At 42.3% G+C, this 25,346-nt stretch overlaps 1 protein-coding gene and 2 long non-coding RNA genes across 7 annotated transcripts in view; 2 read left to right on the top strand and 1 right to left on the bottom strand.

Moving 5' to 3' along the window:
- CTPS2 (CTP synthase 2) overlaps positions 1-25,346 on the top strand; it is a 69,951-nt gene that overhangs the window by 25,023 nt on the left and 19,582 nt on the right. For all 5 annotated transcript variants that reach the window (XM_081907611.1, XM_081907615.1, XM_081907612.1 and 2 more), the window contains 6 exons: positions 884-1,035; positions 2,022-2,154; positions 3,880-3,968; positions 5,111-5,205; positions 8,363-8,425; positions 8,803-8,846. In XM_081907611.1, the coding sequence (XP_081763737.1) occupies positions 884-1,035; positions 2,022-2,154; positions 3,880-3,968; positions 5,111-5,205; positions 8,363-8,425; positions 8,803-8,846 (576 nt within the window). The remainder of the gene's footprint in view (positions 1-883; positions 1,036-2,021; positions 2,155-3,879; positions 3,969-5,110; positions 5,206-8,362; positions 8,426-8,802; positions 8,847-25,346) is intronic.
- On the bottom strand, positions 10,118-14,539 carry LOC309367966. The gene is made up of 3 exons (XR_014167415.1): positions 14,398-14,539; positions 13,861-14,008; positions 10,118-10,431 (listed from the first exon to the last, which is right to left on the bottom strand). It is a non-coding gene; the product is annotated as an uncharacterized lncRNA (long non-coding RNA).
- LOC309367982 lies at positions 10,709-13,672 on the top strand. Its single transcript, XR_014167447.1, has 2 exons — positions 10,709-11,958; positions 12,381-13,672. It is a non-coding gene; the product is annotated as an uncharacterized lncRNA (long non-coding RNA).

Raw genomic sequence — 25,346 nt, 5'->3', positions numbered from 1 at the left:
CCCCCTCTCTTTTAACACCAGCACTCACTCTCCTAAGAGGCAAAAATGGCTTTAAAAGAGGATTAGACAAATCCATAGAGGAGAGGGTTATCAATGGCTGCTAGCCATCGTGACCATTTTCTGCCTCCTCAGATGGAGGTGGAATGTGTCTCAGTACCACTTGCTGGAAATTTCAGGAGGGGAGAGTGCTCTTGTGCTCATGCTCTGCTTCCTGGTTTCCCACAGGCATCTGGTTGGCCACTGTGAGAATAGGATGCTGGACTAGAGAGGCCATTGGCCTGATCCAGCAGGCCCTTTATATGTTTGATAGAAAATTATGCCTTCTCAATGCAAGTTAAAATACTGGACCCATCAGATTCCCCCCCCCCAATTTGGGTTTGCAGGAAGTGCAATTGTTTAGCGTTAAAAATAATAATTCATATTGGATGGCCAGTATATTACAAGCTTATTTGCGGTGCAGTGTTATACATGAGTACTCAGAAACCTGGGGTCCAGAACAATCACAAGTTTTAACAAAGAACAAATATTAGTTGCAGCTTGCATTAGTGCAATGCAACATGAAGCACCTGTGAGCAAATCTCCTTGCATTGGCTTTGCTTGGTGTGATGTGTGAATCCGGCCTTTGTGTTTAGATTATCTGTGCGTATGTTGCACTAGGCACCATAGCAGAAGAGCCATGTATCAGATTCATTTGGGGCACTTTTTAATGAATTAATTGAACTGATTAATTAATTAAAATGATAACCAACTAGCTTTAAAGTATTTTTTTCCTTTTTAGCAAATTTTTAAAATAGCTATATGATTGTATATGATTTGTATGGATGTACCGTATCTTTCAATTTTAAGTTTCACATATCAGTAATTTAAATTTTATGTTTCATAGGTAATATTCATCCATGATGTTTCTTCCACTTACCGAGTGCCTCTTCTGCTGGAAGAGCAAGGGATAATTAAATATTTTAAAGAGAGGCTGAATTTGCCAATTGATGACCAGCCAAGTGATCTTCTTTTCAAATGGAAGAAAATGGCAGATAGGTACTGTTCTTCTGTTTCTTCTTCTTCTTCTTCTTCTTCTTCTTCTTCTTCTTCTTCTTCTTCTTCTTCTTCTTCTTCGTTTTACTTTGCACCTGCAAATCTATTTACCACAGGGTAGTGAATAACACAATATGCAAGCATAATTTTTAGGGCCTGTTTGTTTTGTGATGACTGTAGCAAGACAGTATATCAGCTCCCAGGGCTAATATATAACCTTGGGAAATGGCTTAGTAAGACTTGTTCATAGGTTAATATGATTTCTTAAACCTGAAATGTGTCATTTTGGACAATGAACACTGAAACAAAGGTTTTATATGACTTAGCAAGATAAATTATATCCAACTTGTCTTCTCCGATTTCTGTGCCCAATTTTGCATCCCCGTCACTGTAAATACTGATTAGGAAAGTATGAGGGAAAGATCTTTGCTGATTTCTACTTCTTAGAACTTTATATTCCTGCTGGATCATGTCAAAGGCCCATTAGTTAAGCACCCTGTTCTCACAGGGGCCAACCAGATGCCTGGAGGAAGTCCATGAGCAGAACCAGAAAGCAACAGCACCCTCCCCACTTGCGATTCCCAGCAGCTATTGAATCAGTCAGGCTCCGCATGAGAATTATTTCCATACCATCATCTATAATCATGTGTTGGATCTCTTTGTTCTGTCTTTCTTTCCTTTTCCCTGAATTCATAGGAATCGGTTTTAATGATAGTCCAAAATCTGCCATTTGAGACAGAGCACTTTGCCCTGCTTATTGGCTGGAGCCTAGTTGTAAAAGAGGTCTTAGCAATCTGAATTTACAGTACTTCAGATTATGTTTTTCCATGTCTTTTTTTAAAAAAACAGCATATGTAAGAAATAGCTATTTAGACCAAAGTTAATTCAAGTTTATAAGTGGTTCAGTTACTTACTAAATATAAGAAAAACTGTTTCCTCCCCCCTTCCTTGTGGAAATTTGCACATTGATTGATCTTTTATATTGTCAGGTATGAAAGGATGTTGAAGACCTGTTCTGTAGCTCTGGTTGGCAAGTATACAAAGCTGAGTGATTGCTATACCTCTGTTTTCAAGGCCCTAGAACATTCAGCCCTAGCAATTAACCACAGACTCAATTTAATGGTGAGGACTTACCGTATTTTTCCATGTATAAGACCCCCCTTTTTAAAAAAACCCAAGTCTTAAGTCTCCCTAGGCAGCTGTGCGCACTTGCTATGTTTCTCCAATGCCGCCTGCCAAGCAAAGAGGATGCACTATCCTTGCAGTGCTCCAGTTGCTGCCCTTAACCTTGCACAGTTCGCGGCATTGCGCTACCCAGCACCCATGTGTGTGCGAGAGAGAGCGGCACGTGCATCTGGGGGGGGGGAGGAGAAGGAGGAGGCGACACTTGCGGGGAGCTGCACCTGCCTCCCATGTGGAAACATGTCTTTGGTGGCGGAAGCTTTCACTGCAGCTGGGAAGATCAAGGAAATCTTGGTCTCTGTGTTGCTGAAAGAGAGAGACTGTATTTTTCCGCGTATAAGACAATCTAACATAATTTAGCAAAAAAAAATCATCTTATACATGGAAAAATATGGTACCTTGCTTCCGTTCTTCCTTACCTAATAGCTAGGCTTTCACTTCATGAATATTGCTTAGAAATAAAGGATAAGTTGATTATAACTTAATGGGCATAGAACTATGGAGTGACTTGAACATGATGTTTATTTTGAAAAACGATACAGTAATTCCCTTAACTGGATTTGTTCATTATGAAGGGAATTGCATACATTTAACAAATACTAACATGGATATTTGTTGACTTCATTAAGCCTATTTGCAGCATTAAGTACTAAGGCATTGATTTAACATATGACTAGGAATATCCATTTACACTTAAAAATTTTCAACTGGCTAATCTACTTTAGGTGTAAGTGTTCTGTGGACTGTGGTTTTAACTCTGCACTCCTGTGTTCCCCAGGAGAGCATTTCAGTATTTATAGGAAACATCAGATCTCACTTTCCAAAGCAGTAAAGAGAGTTGAGAGGAAAGAGGGGAATATGCAGTATTGGATGACGCCTCCCCATAGAAACATCCGTGGCCTATAGCTGCAGTGTCAGTAGTGTCAATGGAATGTGTGCCATGCGAGGACCAGAGGAAGATTTGGATCCAAAAGATCCAGCAACTTCTCAATCCCCCACCACAGCCCCAAACAAGGAGATCAAACTATGCCAGCCTTGGAGCATTTATGTGAAGTATTGATACAGCAAGCTTCTGCATTTTACAGGCTTTCTTTGGCTGCATGTGCCTGGCACATAACCTAAGCAGGATCTCACCCCCACTCATCAGCTAATTGCTATTGGGAACAGGCACCTACAGCCAATGCAAAATGGAACCCTGCCTTCCCTCCCCCAGCTGATGTCATGGGTGATATCAGCTGATTGATAGGTGGGCAAGGTTTGGGGGGAAATGGCTTCACAGGCCAAACTGGACCCTCTAATGGTTCAAGCTTGTCCTCCAGGCTGAAAGTTCCTCCACACTTGCCTTTCCATCATTTGGAAAAACAAAAAACGTAAAATAACTGCTTCAGGCATTTTCTATCAGAAAGTTAAAAGGGAATATAGTGATACAATATAGTTTTGTAGCATAGCAAAGCTTTCATGTTGTTTAAATTACAGCAATCCTAGTCATCTATGGGAAAAAGTATGTACCATTCTAAGGCGATGGTATTTTTCATGTATTCAGTTTTCCCCTCACTGGAAATGCCTATAGTTTTTTCCTTAGTTATAGAGTATGAAGATCATTATATGAAAATAATTGTATTGTCTTACACATGAATGTGAGTACGTGTGTGTTTTCTTAATTAGTATATAGATTCAACAGACCTTGAAAATAATACAGAGGTTGAGAATCCAGTGAAATTCCACCAAGCCTGGCAAAAACTATGCAAAGCAGAGTAAGTGATGGTCTAGTTCTTAACCTCAAATAATTTTAAAAGTTTCCAGTTCCAATACCTTGTTGTTTTATAATTTCAAGTGCTTGCTTTTGTTAGTTTATTCCTTTGCAAATATATTGTACAAAGACACTTAGATTTGTTAAAAACTCACATTAGACCTTAAGCCAGGGCTTTCCAAACTTTTCATGTTGGTGACACACTTTTTAGACACACATCATTTCACAACACAGTTATTCAGTTTTACCAGCAAACTGAAGATTAAACTAACCCCTTTCCAGCCCTGGGAGGAGCACAGAGAGTGTTCACGCGATATACCTACACACTGCAGCTGACACACTAGCATGCCGCGACACACAGTTTGGAAAGCTCTGCCTTAAGCATTGGGATACCTGTATTTAGAGCTTATGCATGCTGAACTGATACTATGATTGTGAACATGTTAATTTAAAGCAAAGCTTTCTGCAAAACTTACAATTTGTTCTGAGACTCTTAATAGGCACATAAAATGCCATGTAGACATGGAATTTTAAAACTGAACACTTGACAAATGTAATGCTGATGGGTTGTTAAGGGATAACAAGAAGGATGACTTAAACTGATTGCAAATGCCTTGTGTTTCAGAATATGCCTAGTCTAGTTTGTTTTGCACAAATTTGTCAAATGTCATAAATTAAAATAAAACAAATGTGTTTTAAAGTGTATATTTTCATTAAAATATAGTGGAAGCCTTTCTCAATGCTTCCATTATTTCAGGTTTACAATTCAAAGCACTGGCTAGGATTCATAATGTGTGTACACTGTACACTTAGGCATTTTGGTCTGTAATTTGTGACTAGAAACTCTGGAGTAACTTGAACAATCTGGTGAATGTTTATAGAGATCAACAGTATTTGAAGCAGAACTGATTTGCTGTATAGTGATTATGATGTATTTGTACTGTCCAGTTTTCATGATGTGAATTTAGTTGTATCATAGCCGTATTACTCTTGGATCAGAAATCTGAACAAGCTGAAAGCTTTTGTGCACAGTGAGGTCTTGCTGCTGTTCCTGTACATACATGTCACACACACCCCAAGTAATATGTTAAACTAACTCGCCATTCTATCTTCTCATCTGCTTCTGTGTTTTGTATTTTATTCCAGTTGTATATTAGTTCCTGGAGGTTTTGGACATAGGGGAACAGAGGGAAAACTTCAAGCCATTTCATGGGCAAGAAAAAAGAAAAAGCCTTTTCTTGGTAAGACTTCAACGTCAGGAGTGCGCCAACTTGCGCAGTCTCATATTTATAAACTTGAATCCATCTGCTTTACCGATGTGTTTTTGATTTTCAAAACATAAGTGTCCATTCAGAGACTATTATTAATTAAGGCATGACTAATCTGTGATCAGTTGGCCTGAATATGCACTTCTTAGCGAAGTGCCCTAGTTATTGAGATCAAGGCTCACCTAGTTCAGCATTTTAATTTTTTGCAAAAATCACAGCAGCACTAGGGATCTACTGGAAATCAACTCACCCTACCTTCTGCCCAGTGTTCAAAACTCCCATTGTTCTAGGCACATTTTGTAACAGGGAATTTCATTAGTGCCAGCAGTTTCTGAGCTCTAAGGCGCAGTACTGCGCCTAAGATTTCAGATTAAAACTGCAGAATGGAAGGAAAGGAGGGCCTTTTTCTGCCTCCCCACTTCCAGCTACTCTCTGAAAACTGGAGAAGAGACCCTCTTAAGAATATTAGGGGGGTGGACAGGGGAAAGACTAGACCATGTGAAAAATGAACATAATATCTTAGCGGCAGTTCATTCACTTTCAGCTTTGTATTCTTGTTATAAAAAAGCGCACCTAGACATTCTGTTGTTGCGCCCATAACCTAGGATTAAGGTGCCATTTAGCTCCTAGCTTTCATATCTCAGTTTCTAACACTGCTTCAGTTTCTAACACTTCCATTTCTTACTGAATGATTTTGACATGCAGCATGTTTACTCAGAAGTATATTGTACTGAGTTCAAGAAGACTTACACCCTCATAAGTGTGCATAGGGTTCTTAGCTATAAGGTTAAACTAGAGAAGATGAAACCATACGGGAGGACAATTTAGACCAGGAAAACAAACAGTGCATGGGAGGAGGGATAAATTTCCGTTTCTATTTTCATGGCCCCAATCCAAGCCTGTCATGGTTTCATTTATTCAACTTTTTATAACATTGAGGATATGTGATTGTGTATCACCTATTGTCTGTTCTGATTTTGCCCTCACTTTGCTGCAAAAAAAGAGAAACTAAAAAAGCTTTCTAGTTCTTAGATAGGTCCATATATCCATTTCATTGGAGTATACAGTTATAAGTTTGGTCCCATTTAAATCGCTTTAGCAGGAGTAAATTAGGACTGGTCAGTTTTGATCTAGCAGGCATAATGAATCCTGTTGGGATTGTATTAAACAGTAAAAAACCTAATCTTTCAAATTAAATCCAAATCAGATGCTTAGCCCAATAGTTGCAAAGATAATTCTGAATTTTTATAAGGGCAAAAATGTCCACTGGTAGTCATTAGTGCCTGAAAAAGATGCTCACACAGTTTAGGAAGTCTGTAAATTGGGCTAAACATTTCAGGAATATAAAAATTTAATTGGTCTCTTGTGAAAAAAATACATCATTAGTTTTGCATACTGGATTTGAAGTATTGCATACATAAATTTGAAACTGAGGTTCGTTTTTATTATAATATGTTGCTACAATGTTGAGTGAGTGGGAAAGAAATTGGTTTGGATTGTGTTTGGAAACAATTTGTTGCTGTTTTATAATATGTAATAATTTCTATGGAATCAGTACCTGAGAGTTTCTATTAAGGTTTGATTTAAATGATGTACAAATACATATATTGTAGAAACTGCTCATGTGGAAGTTGCACTTTCTGAATATCCATAGTAGTTGGTCAGATATGGACCCTGGATTTTAATATTCCTGAATCTGAGCTCTAGGCAGCGAATAGAGACAAATAATCAGCAAGGTATAGGGCAGGCTTCCTCAACCTCTGCCCTCCAGATGTTTTGAGACTACAATTCCCATCTTCCCTGACCACTGGTCCTGCTAGCTAGGGATCATGGGAGCTGTAGGCCAAAAACATCTGGAGGGCTGAGCTTGAGGAAGCCTGGTATTGGGGAAATGAGAGAAAGGAATTTAGGATGTCAGCAGGCCAAGTAAATAGAGGGAGGAAATGTATGGAACATCAGTGTTTGGCCTGTGCATGTTCCCCCCCCCCTCTTTCCCCCTAAATAGCCATTGTGAAGTAAGGGGATCCAGATTGGGACTATGGGAAGGGAGAGGGGTACAAAGGCTTAACAGTCCCTTCCTCCAGGCCATGGTTCCAATCTGCATGCCCCATAGCTGCCATTTAGCTAAGAAAAAGCAAGCATGCAATGGCCAATCACATTATTAACATCACATCTGGTTTGTACCTGAAAGGAGACAGAATAATGGGTGAAATGTTAGAAGCAAATGGGGCATATGAGGGAAAGGAAGAGAGCATTATCATAATATGTGAGGAAGCGAGGGAAGAGAAGAATGAAGAGTGGAGGAGGAGGAGGAGTTTGGATTTGATATCCCGCCTTTCACTCCCCTTCAGGAGTCTCAAAGCGGCTAACATTCTCCTTTCCCTTCCTCCCCCACAACAAACACTCTGTGAGGTGAGTGAGACTAAGAGACTTCAGAGAAGTGTGACTGGCCCAAGATCGCCCAGCAGCTGCATGTGGAGGAGCGGAGACGCGAACCCGGTTCACCAGATTATGAATCTACCTCTCTTAACCACTACACCACACTGGCGCAGTATAATACTTAATAGGGGAAGAAGTAGGGAGAAGGGGAAAGAGGTATAGGATGTTGATGGTTCTGGATCAAGCAGGAGCCGAAGGGAAAATGAGAATATGGTCCGAGAGATAGGAGAGAAAAACAGAATCTTATGTCAAAGTCTGGGGTTGTAGCTTGAGGCAGTTTTTGCACCACTAATGAACATATAGGTACTTACCTATAGCAGGCACTTCCAGTAAGGCTTTCATTGATTAATCTTTTGCAAATCCTGTGACTGTTTTGTGCTGGCAAGTTGAGGGTGACCTGCTAAGGCTGTACTAGAAAATCAAACTTATAGGGTTCTGGCATTGCCAGGAAGAATTGTTCCCTCCACCCCAAACTACTCTGAATTTAAATAGTGGTTAGTGAGAAGTGATATGTTGCAGCAGTTAATGGAAAAAATCTTTTGGCAAACACATTTGATTTCATTTTTATATTAAATCCCACTTTCCCATAATTGAGTTCTCAAAAGCCAATAAATATGAACTGGGTCATGGCCTAGAATATAAAAAGTTTTAGTTTTTGTGCTCATTCATTCTTTTTTCCTGTTTCTTCTAGGGGTTTGCTTGGGGATGCAGCTGGCAGTAGTGGAGTTTGCAAGAAACTGTCTAAACTGGCAAGGTGTGTTACCTTCTATGAAAATTGTTCATTTAAAGCAGGGATGGGTGACATTTGCTAGCCAATGGGCTAGATCTCCCTGCCATGCCAATTTGACAGGTGGACAAAGAATTGTCATTTCCTGACCCTCATATTCATTCTTCTGCTGTGGATGTACTCCTTATATTGGCCCTTTAGCTTATCTTTATTTCTTGAAACAAGGACAAGTGAAGTCCTGTAATTTTGAACATATGTCTCTCTGTGGATATTAAAATTCATATGATCCCCCCAAACGTTTTGCTGATATGTGTGCCAAAAACCTCTCCTTCAAAATGACAAAGGTGCTATATTTCGTTTAACCGTCTTTAACATTTTAAAATGTAGTTGCTCTTTTTCTGCAGATGCAAATTCTACAGAATTTAACCCAAACACAAAGAATCCTGTTGTAAGTATTGAATTTCCCCTTATGGTTTTGATAGATCTTTTGTGCTGGCTACTTAACAATTGTGTCAGTCATAGTGGCATTAAGAGAGGCTGAGCGTTTGTTCCTCTATAGCAGGGGGTGGGAAATCTGTGGCGCTCTAAATATTGCTAAATATTACTAGACTTCTATCTCTTCCAACCAGCACCAACCTGCCCAAATGTTGAGGGATTTTGGAAGTTGTAGTTCAGAGGGACACATGTTCCCCATATCTTCTTCATATCCAAAGAAATAATTGCACATTAAGAAATATACCATTTTGTATGTTCTGGTGCTCAGCTCCAACAGAGAAAACATTTTTGGCTCTTTGCCCTGATGATCTCTGGTCTCAGTTAATGAGACTTTCCATTAGACAAATTTAATGGGATATCACCATTGCAATTGATCAAACTTTAAAGAGGTTGCATAACAGAGGTCATAGAGCAAATAAGTGAATCATTTGCAAATTGCTGATTGGTTTTGGATAAATCTGTTTAAAAAGATCATTATCTTGAGGATTAGTAAATGAAGAAGTAATAACAGTACTAATTTTAGCAGTTGCACGTGGTCAGAATAATTACGGAATTACTTTAATGTCAAAAACACCCTAACCATTATCATGCATTGATCAAGAGCTGACTAGTGTTCTGTATAGGATAATAGAGCCCATATTAAAGAATATGTCTCTGGTTGGACTTTTCAGATAGCTTTTGCCAAGCTCCCAGACTCTAAAAAGCCTTTGCATTAGGAGATGTACTCCTATTTTTAGGATTCAAAAGCCAGCTAAAAAACAAGAACCAGAAGTTATGAATAACAGAGAATTTTACAGTGGAGAGTTGTAAACAGCCGGCTAGTAAAATCAGGATTATTTGGTGGTGGTTGGTACCCATTGGTGCATTCCATAGGATGGAATTCAGAGGGACCAACAGCTGGTGGAGCCAGAACCAGCGACCGACAGACCCAGTCCTAGACTGGTTGTAAGCAAAATGACAGGTGGGTGGCTGAGGGCAGACTGAGCTGTTGGGGCAGTGCTCCTTAGAGCCATAGCAGAGAAAGCTCATATAAAATGTCAACTCAGTGTAATGTAACAGTGAAAAGGGCAAAGTTTTTTAGGAAAGGGACTAGATATATGTAAAAAGAAGTATTAACCATAGACTTCGTCCAGTTGCATATGCTTTGTGTAAACCCTTTAAATCTACTGGGCAAGATTGTGCATGGTTTTACCAGTCATCATACATGCATAGTTTGAAAGCAAATAAAGTAAATAAAGTAGATTTTTATTCAATGACATCCATCGTTCCACAATGATTAAATTTAGGTTAGAGAGATTCTTTGTACAACTATAATTGTAAATGTCCATAATAGGTTGGTTTGGGGATCTTGGAAGTACTTTCTGTCTGTCGTCTCTTCATTGGATGCCTTAGGAGAGCAAACCGGTTATTCCAGCCAAATTAGACAATCCTGCCAAACTGCCTAACTTGCTCATCAGTGCCTTGAAGTCATTAAAGTTGATTTTTCCATCTTTATCCAAGTCCGCGTATTTGGATATATCGTTGAGAGACATTGAACCCTGTAAGTTTTATTTGGGTGGTGGTAAGGGAGTGGAAAAGAAAGCAAAATAGTTTTATATACGATAACTTTCAGAATAGTGAGTTATGGAACATATTTAAGCTAAACTTTTTCCTTGAAACATGGTTATCTATACACAGTTTTGAGCAAGCCTTTTCATTTCCTTATAGGCGCTGTACAGTTTTATCAGGGTCTATGTTGGGTACACCTATGAACAATTCTGGAACACTGTTTTTTCCCCCATCAGCCCCATTCTGTGTTCCTCTTCCAAGTGCCTTTCTCTCAGGAGTTACATTTGGTTTGGGAAAACAGGATGTGGGACCAGGTGTAAAAAAGCAGACCTGCCCTGTCCCTTACTTGGCCTGAGCAAATGGCCTCATTGATAGGTGATGGAGAACTGGGAGAGTGGGGTTAGAAAAGAACTGTAACTGCCCTTCACATCCAACATAACAGGCTTTTATTGGTTTCAAACACTGCCTTTCAAAATAAAAATATATAAATACAATTTTTTATATTCATTTATTTATATTTATATTTATATTTATAAATATTTTCCCAAAGCATAATAGAAATATAAAATGAAAATATATCAAAACAGATACCTAAATCATAACTTAAATACTGAAACAGAAGGAGACATTTATAAAACAAAAATTGAAATACTTTGCTAACCAATATATGCAAAAGCCATTAATTATATTTAACTGTTTTCAAAGTTGTTTTTCAAATAGTTGTGACTCGCCCCGTGACCTTAGCGTTGAAGGGTGGGTAACAACTTAAAATACCAACGAAAACAATAATAACTGACTCTAGCATCACACCAAGATATGTAGCTTGAGTAAAGGGATGTTAAGAAGTGGGGCAGATAGGATCTGGCTTAGTTCACAAAGGCTCTCAGTGAATTAACTGAGTACCATTCACATCTGTGGAAAAAAGACAAAGCACTGTACTTGGAGCAGTTAAGCTAGAAAGCTAAACCACTGAACTTTTGTTATGGTGCAAAATCTGCTCTGCTCTTGACACTTAGTGGCTCAGCCTCTGTGACCATTTTATACTCTCCCTCTAGCAGTCCTCTTGTACTGAACAGACAGTCTACAGAAAGGTATAATAGGCCAGGAAGGCAAACCTAACTCGCTGTGCCTTTAACATCACAGCCAAAGTATGCTTTGGTCCTGCCCAAACCTGTCTTTAATTTAGGGAAACGGCAAGGCAAATGTTAAAATCTGATGACATAAGATTGACATGAGACCCATATTAGTAGGCCTCCATTAGCCTGTGGCTGGGATTTTGTTATTGTTATAGAAACCAGACATGGCGTCTCTGTGCCCAGCTGCTTTTGTTCCAGGCCACAACCAGGATCACAGCACTGCCATTCACTGAACAAGTGCTTCCCAAGAACATTCGGCAACTATTTTTAATCCCAGGCTGCTGCCAAGTAGGCTGTTTGTGGGAAAAGCAAGAGTAGATCTGTGGACAAAGAGCAATCTCTTGGCTGTTGCTGGGAGGTGTGAAGGAACTTTGCATTGAAGTGAATGGCATGACCATGCTGCTGTGCGCCTTGTGAGAGAGGGTTAGGACTTCTGCTCACCACTCTACATGGGGCACAAAGATTGCACTACTCTCAGTAGCTGTACCAAGCACACTAACAGAAATAAGATACATTTGCAGATAGTTCTGTCTACTTTTGCAGAGCATATTAGCATTTTAAGCATTTACTTTCGCACTACTTTTAAAAAAGTGCAGCTGCACCCTTTTTCTCATACTTTGTTTTATTAGCACGCTATGTGGTTGTTTGAGAGAGCGCATTTATCTCTTAGTATTTTAGCTTTTGTGCTAGCAAATGCTGTTTGTGAATGTGACACATTCTTTTTGTGGCATTCTTATCTACTGGGTATTATTATTTCTTTTAATATTTCTATTAAGCTGAAAGACAGTGATTTCCCACCTAAGTGGGTATCTGAACATGTATTTCTTCATTGTACAAAACAAGCATTCTAGCCACTAGATTGTACTGATCCTAACAGCTCTGGTGAGCTAAATTTTTTTAGCTGCGATTTTCCCTTAATGTATATTCCCACTGTCCTTGCTGAACTCATCTTTTGTTCCAAAACTATTATAAAAAATACTTTTATGTACAATTTATCCCAAATATTAGCTTTCACTAAATACCTAAATGAAACACTTACATTTTAGCAAGGAGCATATATTTTTTAAAGTACCTATTAAATGTGCATAGTTTTCTCTAGATTTCATTTTGCACAGAAATGAATAGACTAGACCAGGCTTCCTCAAACACGGCCCTCCAGATGTTTTTGAGACTACAATTCCCATCATCCCTGACCACTGGTCCTGCTAGCTAGGGATCATGGGACTTGTAGGCCAGAAACATCTGGAGGGCAGAGCTTGAGGAAGCCTGGACTAGACTCTGTTTCAGAAGGCACTGGAATGCTTATTATGATCTTAAACAGAACTTAAGCAAATTTGCTAACATTTACTCTATACACACGTATTAACCCATTCTTGTTTCGGCCTGTTCTGACAGAGTCTGTTTATATCCATTGAACACTTTGGGGGTCTGGCTTTTTTTAAAAAAAATTATTCCTGCTGGAGGCTACCATATTAAAAACTGGATGCTACCATATTAAAAGAGAAATAAAATTTTGAGGGCTTTATATTGTTGGCATATTCAGTAAGTTCACTAGGTAATTCTTAGAGCACCCTTCTGTTGTTCTAAGTCCTGACTTTGACATCTTTCCATTGTGGTTCTCAATTTATAATTTCCCCACCTATTCTGTAATCCAGTGGCACTCTTTATGTAAGTAACTTAGAGAGGACTCTTGCCTCAAAAACCAACAACTAACTTCAGCTAAAATAATAATTTTGTTTTCAAAATTTGATATTATAATCAACTTCCTTTTCTCTAGCTACTTAAGGTTCTAGCAGTAACTAAAATTTCACCATAACACATTCATAGATTGCCCAGTGTTTTGTATAATCAAACCCATATATTTGTCTGAAGAAACCCTTAAAATGTTAATTAAAATGTTTGAAAAACATTTTGATAGTGAGATTTCAATGTTTGAAAACATGATTTCATTTAAATTAAAACTTTTCAAGTGCGATCAACAAAAACAATCTAAATATGCCAAATGTTTTTCTGAACAATATTTTCAGCATGTAAAGTAAAGACAAACATTCAAGCGTCAGTGTACTAGATTTCTTTTTGCCTTGTTGCCTTTTGTTGCCACATTGCTGTCCCTCCCTTGCTGTCCACTCATGTTTTAAACTCTTCAGAGCTTCGTTGGACTATGTCCCTTGTTTGTCCTTTAGTGAATTGGATTTGTTTGGAAAATACCACTAATTAGATGCAGGCTTCGGTAAATATTAATGTTATGTAGTGTAATTGGCAGTGCAATTTGGAAAGACTTACCAAAACATTCGAGAAGTGGCTCTGAATCAAACTTTTAAGTCCGTCCATGGAAAGCAGATGCTTGCTACCTTCTTTCATAGCATACTGAGTGAAGAGACTTAAGAGTTGGTCGCTATTAAATTCTGCCATATTTTTGTATATTCGAAAGCTGTAAAAGAGCAAACAAAGTTAACATATTTTGAAGTTGGTAGAGGGGAAATACATTGATTTAATACAACAGCTACATAGGTATGTGGAAAATGTAGTTTTATATAGCAATTACAATGAAGCCATTTTCTCTTAAGTTGCTAATTCTGCTCATACAACATTAATTGCAAGCTAACTGACATCATATGTGAAACTTCTGACATGTAAGAAGCTGCGGTATTTTCTCCTGTGGAAAAACTTTATCATGTTTTCCTGAAATATATTTTTCCTGGAAAGATAAAAACACATTTTTCTTTATACACTGCGGTGCAATGCATTCTGAAAGTAGTGGAATTGAGGACATTCATAGAAGACATCCAAAAAGACATAAAATAAATAAATCATAATTACCTGATACTCCAAAAGCAGAGGCTCTGCAAATGCAATGTGAGAAGCTCAGGGCTGAGGCATCCTTTTATGTCTCTCCCGCTCCACCCTGTTATACCTCTCACTCCGCCCTGATTATGAAATTTGTCTTTGCTGACAGATGTTGGATGTGTTACATACTTTTAACATTCAAGTTTATTTTTTTAAAGAAGAAGATATGGTAATTGGATTCACCCTGCCGGTGTATTGTAGAAGCTTTGTTTTTTCCCCTTTTCATAGGTGTTTTTGGGATAAGGAAATAGCTGGATATTGCTAGAACTTTGTTATATTTTTAACAGCAGCCCACGCTTTTGTCAGATCTATATAGAATCTTTGTAACCAGGCACACTGCAGTATTACAAGTTTTTCCTGATTCCCCTCATTCATACTTGTAATACATCTGTGGTGTAAGTAGGAAATGCCACAGCATGCCCTGGCCCATGCCAGCTTTGGAAGGCCCATGTCTGATAGTTAAGTTTATATTGATAAAAGAAGCACTTACAGCAACTTCTACAGCACATATGCACAAACATGCCTCTAGCCACCAAGCAACTGTCCCCTCACAGATATGCTCCTTGCAGTGCAGTTGCAGCAACAGTGAGACCCTGCCCCTCTGCTGGCTTATATTCCCTCACCTGGTGGGTTGTACACTGACAAGCTGAGACATCTTCTGCATAGAACTCATTGCCTCTCTTCTTGCTTCAAGCACCTCCTGGTTCTCAGAGACAGTGGGTTGGGGGAAGGTGGGGAGTCTCCCGACCCATCTGTCGCTTGAACAGCCTCTTCTTCTGCCACATCCTGAACACCTTCACCTCCGACGCTCCCTCCTCCCCATGCCCTGGCTCCTACTTGCGGGTGGTGTCAAACTCTATAAGTCACTGGTCCCCTCTCCGGGGTCACTCCCTCGGTCCCCTGCCTCCGCCACACACTCTTCAGAGCCCCGTCAGTCCCTGACATAGCAATGCACTTAGCATAGCTTCATACTAGATAGCACACCTGTAGCCCTTGAAAACATCTATCCTTTCAAAGGAATTAAGTAACCTAGAAGAAGGGTTTTTTTCTTCCGCTGCTCTGCCTATATTTAGTTTCAAACATATTTACTGAGGGAACAAGAGTTTCAAGCAGAGAGAGAGAGAGAGAGAGAGAGAATGAGTTATAAAATGACTATTAAGTCATACTGATTTTACCACAATTCCATGTAGTTTTGGCATTTTAGCAGGATGTTAGAAACTAATAAGATACTTAGACAAATGGTTTTCAGAAGAGGTAGGTAATACAGGTAGGTGGCAGCTACCTGTAGTTTGTAAAATAATATTTTAAGCAAAGTATATTGACTTCATTGGCCGGTAGTAGTATATCAAATTTCAAATCTGAATTCAGGACAAACTAAGCTGATACTTTTAATGAATTCTCTATATCACTGGTTCCCAATTAGCTATTTACTGAGGACCCCCTATATTTCAAAGGCCAAGCCACAGACCCCCTACTTTTGAAAAATTTTATAGCTCCATGGTAGTTACCTCTGCAGAGCGATTTTTTGAACAAAATGTGGGGTAGCTCCTAATAAGCAAAGGATTTTAGGTATATTAAAAAACAGACTGGGCTGAGCGATACCTGGTTTTCAACATTGTGATATATCAGCAGCTAAACATCACAACATTCCGATATATCATGATGTCTGAAAAGGAAGATCAGGCATGGGGATGAGGGAAGGAACGGTCACAGAGATCTGTTAAGAGAGTCAAGTAAGTATTTGTGAGGGAGTGGGGTGGGCGCCACTGCTGGTCTGCTTCAGGTTACTGCATTAACTGCACCTTATTAGTGATGATGTTTTAAATCTTCAGAACGACACACCTGTTTGTTGTGACAATGAAGAACACTGCTACTGTTGTATTGTTGGCTGCATATCACTGATTTGTTACCATGATGATGCCTGCTGCCATTTACTCCCTGTTTATCTCCTCTACATCTAAACACCCCCACATTTCTCATAGGGCGTATGCTATATAAACTGGGTGTGTACATTGAATCTAGGCAGCTTAATGATTGGCCTAGGGCGCTAGGATACTTCATTCTAAAGTTATTGCTGGCCTAGAAGGAATATTGTCCTTTCCATCATTCCATTTCTGATATCTCCTGATAATAAGATCTAAGAAAACTTTTTAATCTTCAGTTATAAACTGTTATTCATCTTGTGCATTTCTGTACCCCCATCTGTTGTATTGATAAATGTATTTACAACAGAACAAATCTTTGCTAACGAATTTATTTGCTTATTCTCAAAGCCTGCTCCAAAGGTAGTATGATGCTGAGAGACATGATGTTGTTTGACAGGGTTAAAGGAAAGGCAACAACTGCAGGAGACTCAGGAAGTGGGGCTTCTAATGCAAACAGGCAGAAGTATTGCATGTTTGGATGAAGGCATGCCAAGAGAAGCAATCACTATATAAAAGCTAGTTCCTAAGTTCCATCCTGCTCTGCCAAACTCAGATGGGTCCAACATTCATACTGTTTCACTACAAAATGTCATTTCTTCCTGTTATCAACTATACAGTGGTGCCTTGCAAGACGAAATTAATTCGTTCCGCATGACTCTTCGTCTTGCGAGTTTTTCGTCTTGCGATGCACGGTTTTCCATAGGAATGCATTGAAAATCAATTAATGCGTTCCTATGGAAAGCGCCTTCCCCGACCTCTTCTGGCGGGCGGCATTTTAAAATCGCCCGGGACAGCGGAGGACTTCTCCGCTGTCGGGGCGATTTAAAAGCCCCTGGGAAGGCAGGCAGGGGGGACAAAGACTTTTGCCCCCCGCCTGCCTTCAGAAGAGGTCCAGGACAGGCTTCGCGGACCTCTCCGCAAGCAGCGGGAGCGCTCCTTGCGGAGAGTTGCCAGCGCGCCCAGGCTTCGCGGCCCCGCCGCCGGGCTTCGGGACATCGTTCCGATGCCGGGCGGCGGGGGGGAGGCTTTCTCGCCCCGCCGCCCGGCATCGGGACGATGCCCCGAAGCCGGGCAGCGGGGGGAGGCGTTCCTGCCCCGCCGCCCGGCATCGGGACAATGCCCCGAAGCCGGGCGGCGGGGGGAGGCTTTCCCGCCCCGCCGCTCGGCTTCGGGACATCGTTCCGATGCCGGGCGGCGGGGGGAGGCTTTCTCGCCCCGCCGCCCAGCATCGGGACGATGCCCCGAAGCCGGGCGGCGGGGGGAGGCGTTCCCGCCCCGCCGCCCGGCATCGGGACAATGCCCCGAAGCCGGGCGGCGGGGGGAGGCTTTCCCGCCCCGCCGCTCGGCTTCGGGACATCGTTCCGATGCCGGGCGGCGGGGGGAGGCTTTCTCGCCCCGCCGCCTGGTATCGGGACGATGGCCCGAAGCCGGGCGGCGGGGGGAGGCGTTCCTGCCCCGCCGCCCAGCTTCGGGACATCGTTCCGATGCCGGGCGGCGGGGGGAGGCTTTCTCGCCCCGCCGCCCGGCATCGGGACGATGCCCCGAAGCCGGGCGGCGGGGGGAGGCGTTCCTGCCCCGCCGTCCGGCATCGGGACAATGCCCCGAAGCCGGGCGGCGGGGGGAGGCTTTCCCGCCCCGCCGCTCGGCTTCGGGACATCGTTCCGATGCCGGGCAGCGGGGGGAGGCTTTCTCGCCCCGCCGCCCGGCATCGGGACGATGCCCCGAAGCCGGGCGGTGGGGGGAGGCGTTCCTGCCCCGCCGTCCGGCATCGGGACAATGCCCCGAAGCCGGGCGGCGGGGGGAGGCTTTCCCGCCCCGCTGCTCGGCTTCGGGACATCGTTCCGATGCCAGGCGGCGGGGGGAGGCTTTCTCGCCCCGCCGCCTGGCATCGGGACGATGCCCCGAAGCCGGGCGGCGGGGGGAGGCGTTCCTGCCCCGCCGCCCAGCTTCGGGACATCGTTCCGATGCCGGGCGGCGGGGGGAGGCTTTGCCGCCCCCCGCTGCCCGGCATCGGGACGATGCCCCGAAGCCGGGCGGCGGGGGGAGGCTTCAAAAGCCGTCCGGGGGCTTTTAAATCGCCCCGGACAGTCCCGGGGCGATTTAAAAGCCCCCGGTTAGGCAGGCAGGGGGGGCAAAGACTTTTGCCCCCTGCCCGCCTTGGGAAGAGGTCCTGGACCTCTTCCCAAGGCGGGCGGGGGGGCAAAAGTCTTTGCCCCCCCTGCCTGCCTTCAAAAGCCGTCCGGGATAGCGGGAAGCGCTTCCCTGCTATCCCGGACCGCTTTTAAAATGCTGGCGGTGGGGAGCAAAGCCTTTCGCCCCCGCCGGCCTTCCTGGACCTCTTCTGAAGTCCGGAGGGGGGGGGAAAAGGCTTTGCTCCCCACCGCCAGCATTTAAAAAAAGGTCCCCGAGATTTCCCTATGGGCTTTCGTCTTGCGATGCAAGCCCATAGGGAAAATCGTCTAGCGAAGCGTCGCAAAAACCGAAAAACCCTTTCGTCTTGCGGGTTTTTCGTCTTGCGAGGCATTCGTCTTGCGGGGCACCACTGTAAAATCTACCTACAGTATACATTAAACTGGGAAAAACAGAAATTTATTTTGCAATTTTGGCAGTTTATGTATTGGTGGGGGGTGGGGATGAAATCACATGTACATGTACATGATCCGTAATGGTGTCCATTTCCTAATCGTAAAGGTGATTCAATAATGTATGGAAGGGATGCTGTGGATTGTTTTAGGGATCCAGATTGGAGATCCTGTCTCAGATGTAGCTGCAGCTCTTTCTTCTCCAAATTTGGTGGATACCTTTTGGTTTGTGCAAGTTGAGGATGTGGACATAATTCTTGGGAAAGTGTGGTCAACTACATTCTTGCCTATCCTGGCTTACGACCGCACTTTAGGACTGAATTGCTTGGTGATAAATATCCCATTTAGTAAGTATCCCATTAGAAAAAGGAACAGATTTTTAAAATTAACAATCAGTCTCCAATAAACCATTCTTAGACAACATATCTGAGTGTGTTGTGGTATTTCGCCTTGTAAAATCTGGTTTTGTTTTGTTCAGGTAATTGGGAATGGCAGTGAATAAAGGTGGCATTTAGTTCTAGTTTTTGTCTTTTATTTTTTATTTTAAAAAGGATAAAATTTACTGGTTTATTCTATAGGACAGAGTTTAATTGGGTCAGTGCCAGAATATAGCACGGAAGCTTTCACCTACTTTTCATGAAATATCTGACCTCAGAGCCCTCCAGTTCTGTGCCTTCAGTGAACATTTCTTATAGGAATTCTATAAATGAGCATGAAAATGGTGGATGTGATTGGCACCATATCTTGTAATGATTGCAGTTCTGTAGTTGGTTACCACGACACCATGTTTTCTGGAATGAACATAATATTTAAGATTAAATATGGCACACAGTAATATTAGATGTATAATACTAAGTCTCACTAAGAGTAGACCCCTGAAGATCTGTACTTAGGTTATTGATTTCAGTCATTTATTCTGAATATAACTCATATTGGATATCACCCATAGTAAACAGTCTAAGATAATCAGATTTGTACTCATGATAGGAGATACCTGGTTTAGATATCCAGAGCACTGGCAGATATAGTAGAACATAACTCCATGTCCTGCCCATGTGTTTCTGTTCTTAAGCACCACTCCCAACTCTTTCCATTCCATGTATGTGTCATGATGTACAATGAAGGTGTGCCTGCATCTCTAGATTCAGATGGCCTATTAGGAAAGAATCGGCAAAGTTCAAATTTTGAGGTGCACAGCATCATTGCATTCAACAAAGGCTCCAGACACCAGTGACTAACATCATATTGCAGCTTCTATTGGTGCTCTTTTAAGCCTGGAACAATTAATCTGTGGCGGCAGTCCTAAACTAGAGTAAGCCCCAGGGAACTTACTGGGGTGTGCTTTTGACTAGACATAGTTGGGATTGTGTTGTAATTGTCAGATGTGTCATGTGAGTCAGCAGATGCTTGGATCTTAGAATGAAACCACCTATCCCTTCCTTAATTGTTTGTGGTTAATCAACTAATTATCTGTTGGCTGGAATGTCCACACTTAATTTGTGGTCTGTAGCAATTTATTTTAAACATCATAGGGTAATTCATATATCCTTTGGAATATGTAATTGTATAAACTTCTAGCAGGTCAAAGGACAAGAATTCAATGCGCCGGCCAAGCCAGGGTGACAAGGACCATAAGGAGGGCTCTAGTGGGTTGTGGGACCCCTTGCTGTGAGTGAGGGAATCTTTAAACGAATATCCCAGTGAGGGAAATCCAGGGTAGGGGGTTCCACATCCATTCTTTATACAACATGGGATGGGAAACTTCCGGCCTGTGGGCTCACAAGAAGGTCCTAATCTGGGCCCACAAGAAGGTCCAGTTTGGCCCACAAGGCCATTTCTCCCAAATCATTACTGGTGATGCTAGCTTATGGGGTGGGAACTTTTTGGAAAGTCTGCCCCATCCTGTTCTCTTCAGCTTCTAAAAAGGATATGTGTATGACAGGCTTTTTTTTTTAAAGGTCTGCTTTCTTTTTAATTTTCTTCGTTGTTGTGTGATGGAGCAGTCGCTGCCAGAACCAGTGTGTGCTCTATGCCTTCCAGAGTGAGTGGTTAACTGGCTGGTCCAGACCAGTGCTGGATCATTAATAAAAGACCACTCAATAGCCTGCTGCAAGAGATTTACCAAGCACTTTGAAGATAAAATTGTTAAGTTGCAGCTTGTGGTTTCAACATCAGTTGTTGCAGACGGAAGATGTGAACATGAGACTTGTAGCCTTGAGAGGAGCTACATGCCCCCTCAATCCCTGCTCATCATGGCTGATAAAGTCTAGAAGTAAGTGACTGACTCGATGGGTGCAGGGAATGGTTAATGTCTCATTGTGAAAGGGAGTCATTGAAAGAGGCAGTGGTGCAGCCCTGCTTGAAAAAGTCCTCTCAGGATCCAGAGGTCTAAGAAAACTACCACCTAGTCCCTGATATTTTCTTCTTGGGCAAGATGCTCTAGTGATACAGGTATGCCTTGAGGAAGCAGTTTATCTAGACCTGGCTCAATACGGTTTCAGGTTCATATTTAGCACTAAAGCAGCCTTGATCCCCCTGATTGATGGCCTTTATTGGAAGACAGATGGAGTGGGAGTTGGTTCCCTGTAGTTTTTCCTTGACCTCTCAGTGGTTTTTGACACGGTTGACCATGAGGTCCTTCTGGAATTACTGTGGCGGTTCTGCTCCTACCTGCAGTGCTATTTGTACTAAGAGACTGTTGCTCAGCTTCGTGGCTTTTGAGCTGTAAGGGTATTAGGTTCCATTCTGTCTTCTATGCTGCTCAACATCTATAGAAAATCACTGTGAGTTACCATCTGAGAATTTGGAGCACAGTGCACAGCTCTTATCTCTTCACTCCATCTGAATTAGGAGAAGCTGTGAAGGTGTCGGACCAGCATCTGGAAACCATGATGGGCTGGAAGAGGGATAATCAGTTGAAGCTGAATCTTGATATGATGGTGATACCGTGCCAGGGCATAGTTTGGGAGTACTCCTGGGTTCCAGCTTGTCACTGGAGTCCTAAGAGGCTTCTGTGACTTTAAGTGTTTAGGTCCATCTTAGGCTGGCTTGTAATTTGTGGACTGGGATAGCCAATGTTAGAAACTGAGATATGAAAGCTAGGAGCTAAGTGGAACCTTAATCTTAGGTTATGGGCGCAACAACAGAATGTCTAGGTGCGCTTTTTTATAACAAGAATACAAAGCTGAAAGTGAATGAACAGCAGCTAAGATATTATGTTCATTTTTCACATGGTCCAGTCATCTCCCTGCCCACCCCCCTAATATTCTTAAGAGGGTCTCATCTCCAGTCTTCAGAGAGTAGCTGGAAGTGGGGAGGCAGAAAAAGGCCCTCCTTTCCTTCCACTCTGAAGTTTTAATCTGAAATCTTAGGCACAGTACTGCGCCTCAGAGCTCAGAAACTGTTGACGCTAATGAAGTTCCCTGTTGCAAAATGCACCTAGAACAATGGGAGTTTTGAACACTGAGTATAGCCTGGTCTCTGTTGTCCATACTCTTCTCCCTGAAATACTATACTGTAATGTGCTATATGTGGGGCTACCCTTAAACATGGTCCAGGTACTGTAGCTTGTGCAGAATGAGGCTACTATGTTCTTAAGTTGGACAACACGATGTGAATGTGTGTCACCAATCCTAAAAGTGCTGCTTTGCTGCCAATGAGCTACTGGACCTGAGACAAGCTGTTAGTACTAGCATACAAAACCCTAAATGGCTTGGGGCCCAAGCACTTAAAATAGCATATTCACTATAAAATGATCTCATTGTTTTGTTAAGGAGGTTATAAACTTAAGCATAATAACACATAATTATCAGTAAAAAGACAATTAAAGAAAAGGTTAACAATTGGTAATTAACATTAACAAGTACAATGGTACCTCGGGTTAAGTACTTAATTCGTTCCGGAGGTCCGTTCTTAACCTGAAGCACCACTTTAGCTAATGGGGCCTCCTGCTGCCGCCGCGCCGCCGGAGCACGATTTCTGTTCTCATCCTGAAGCAAAGTTCTTAACCCGAGGTACTATTTCTGGGTTAGCGGAGTCTGTGACCTTAAGTGTATGTAACCTGAAGCGTATGTAACCCGAGGTACCACTGTACAGAATAACTTGCCTCACCTTAATGCCAGTCATTAGAGTCACTGCCACTGAACCAGCAAGCTGCATCCATACACACATAGGTGCTGTATCAACAATCCTCATCCACTTGGAGGCCATCAGACCAAAGTCAGAGACCATTTTTATACTAAAATACCTAGATACAGAAGGGTAGATTTTACTTGGCCGATTGGGCCTTGAGGCAAATTTCCAGTACAAGAAGCTGCACGTGCTTGTTCGCCACACAGCCACTCAGCTGATTTCTCCACAGTCACGGTGACATTCACACCATCTTGTGTCAGACGCTCACAGACGGCATGAAGCACTGTTTAATTGAATTTTGTCCTCACTGAAAACTGTCTCCAGTAAAGTCAGAATAAAAGCCACTTTCAAATGGGCTAGAAAAAGGGGGGTTTCTTTACACCGTTCATGTGACTTATCCACATGCAACTGGAAGGAAAGTTTAAAAAAATGTTTTTTGGGGGCAAGAAAGAAGTCAGTTGAATACACGCTAAAATTAAATACATCTTAGGGTGTGGTTTCCAAAAGCTTGCTCTCTGAAGTCTGATAAGGATGGATAAAGTTGCCATCCTTTAACTGCCAAGAATGGAAAAGGTCCAAATAACCCTTAGGGGCAAAAAGGGTGTGTGCTGCAGATAACTCTAAGAAGATATATAATTAAAATAGTGTATATCGTTTTGGGTTCAGTATGATTCTTTGGATTGGCACATGCACGACATTTTATCATTTTGCTTTGCTAAGAGGTTTTGCTGCTACATCTACACAATCATTAAAATAATTCAGTTAAAAGGTAAAGGTAAAGGTACCCCTGCCCGTACGGGCCAGTCTTGACAGACTCTGGGGTTGTGCGCCCATCTCACTTAAGAGGCCAGGGGCCAGCGCTGTCCGGAGACACTTCCGGGTCACGTGGCCAGTGTGACATCGCTGCTCTGGCGAGCCAGAGCTGCACACGGAAACGCCGTTTACCTTCCCGCGGGTAAGCGGTCCCTATTTATCTACTTGCACCCGGGGGTGCTTTCGAACTGCTAGGTTGGCAGGCGCTGGGACCGAGCAGCGGGAGCGCACCCCGCAGCAGGGATTCGAACCGCCGACCTTTCGATCAGCCAGTCCTAGGCGCTGAGGCTTTAACCCACAGCGCCACCTGTTACAGGTATGCAAATACCCAGTTGATCATATCTAAAGCGTAATGTGAGATCCTATAGATATTGCTCTGAGGTAAAGTGCATTATATAAACCCTGGGGTAATGATGCATAAACACATAAACACATCAGAAATAATAGGAAAATATATAAACAGTTTTGAATACAATGCTTGTAGAAAGTTATCTCCCCTGAAGATAACCTTGTGATAGTATATAACAATAATGGGAGTCACTTTAATTCGGATCCATTTGTAAAAGCAAATTTTCTGTCAGGCTCCAGCAGAGGGAGATATCAGAAATTTGCTTCCTCTTCATGCCTTTTTCCTTTTGAGTTGTGCCTTTTAGAATATGGGAAGAGAGTATCTGTGTTTATTGTAGTCTTTTTGGCTAAAGAGCAGATTAAAAATACTGCTGGTGAGGAAGTGCATAAGGATGCTCATCCATGTCCTGTTGAAGTGGATGCTCATCCATGTCCTGTTGAAGTGGCTGGCTGCATCTTTCGATTAATTAACTAGTTGTTACGTGTAACTAGTGTTTCATAAACAGCAAATGTAGGTCATCAGAGTGTGTTGAAGTGGAAAACATCAGATTATGTGTGTGTGTGTTCATTGTTCGTAGTAAGCCTGGAAAGAGCCAAGATTTAGGGTATCACAAAGTACGGCTCACATCCTAATTGGGATTGTTGAAACAGAAAAGTGGGTTGGAGTTGCTCCAGGCCCAGTAACCTCTGGCTGGAGATATATTTGTACAGAAAGAAGATGAGCACAGGAACACAAAGGAAGAAGTGGCACGTTGGAGGGGCTGGTGTTGCACAAGTGGATTGTAGGAAGTGAGCAGGAATATGAGAGTAGGCAATGGGTGCACCTAGTAAGGTTTCTAGTTTGGTATACAGATGGTTAACTGGGAAATTATTGGGGAAAACGGATATGAGTTAAATTTGCTGGAGAATATATTGATAGGGAATTTTTCATTTGCCAGTGGTACCTCTGGTTACGTACTTAATTCGTTCTGGAGGTCCGTTCTTAACCTGAAACTGTTCTTAACCTGAAGCACCACTTTAGCTAATGGGGCCTCCTGCTGCTGCCGCGCCACCGGAGCACAATTTCTGTTCTCATCCTGAAGCAAAGTTCTTAACCCGAGGTACTATTTCTGGGTAAGCAGAG

Source organism: Podarcis melisellensis (assembly GCF_964234715.1).
Source record: "Podarcis melisellensis genome assembly, chromosome: 4".
NCBI lineage: Eukaryota > Metazoa > Chordata > Lepidosauria > Squamata > Lacertidae > Podarcis > Podarcis melisellensis.
This window is presented reverse-complemented; position numbering and strand designations above follow the sequence as displayed.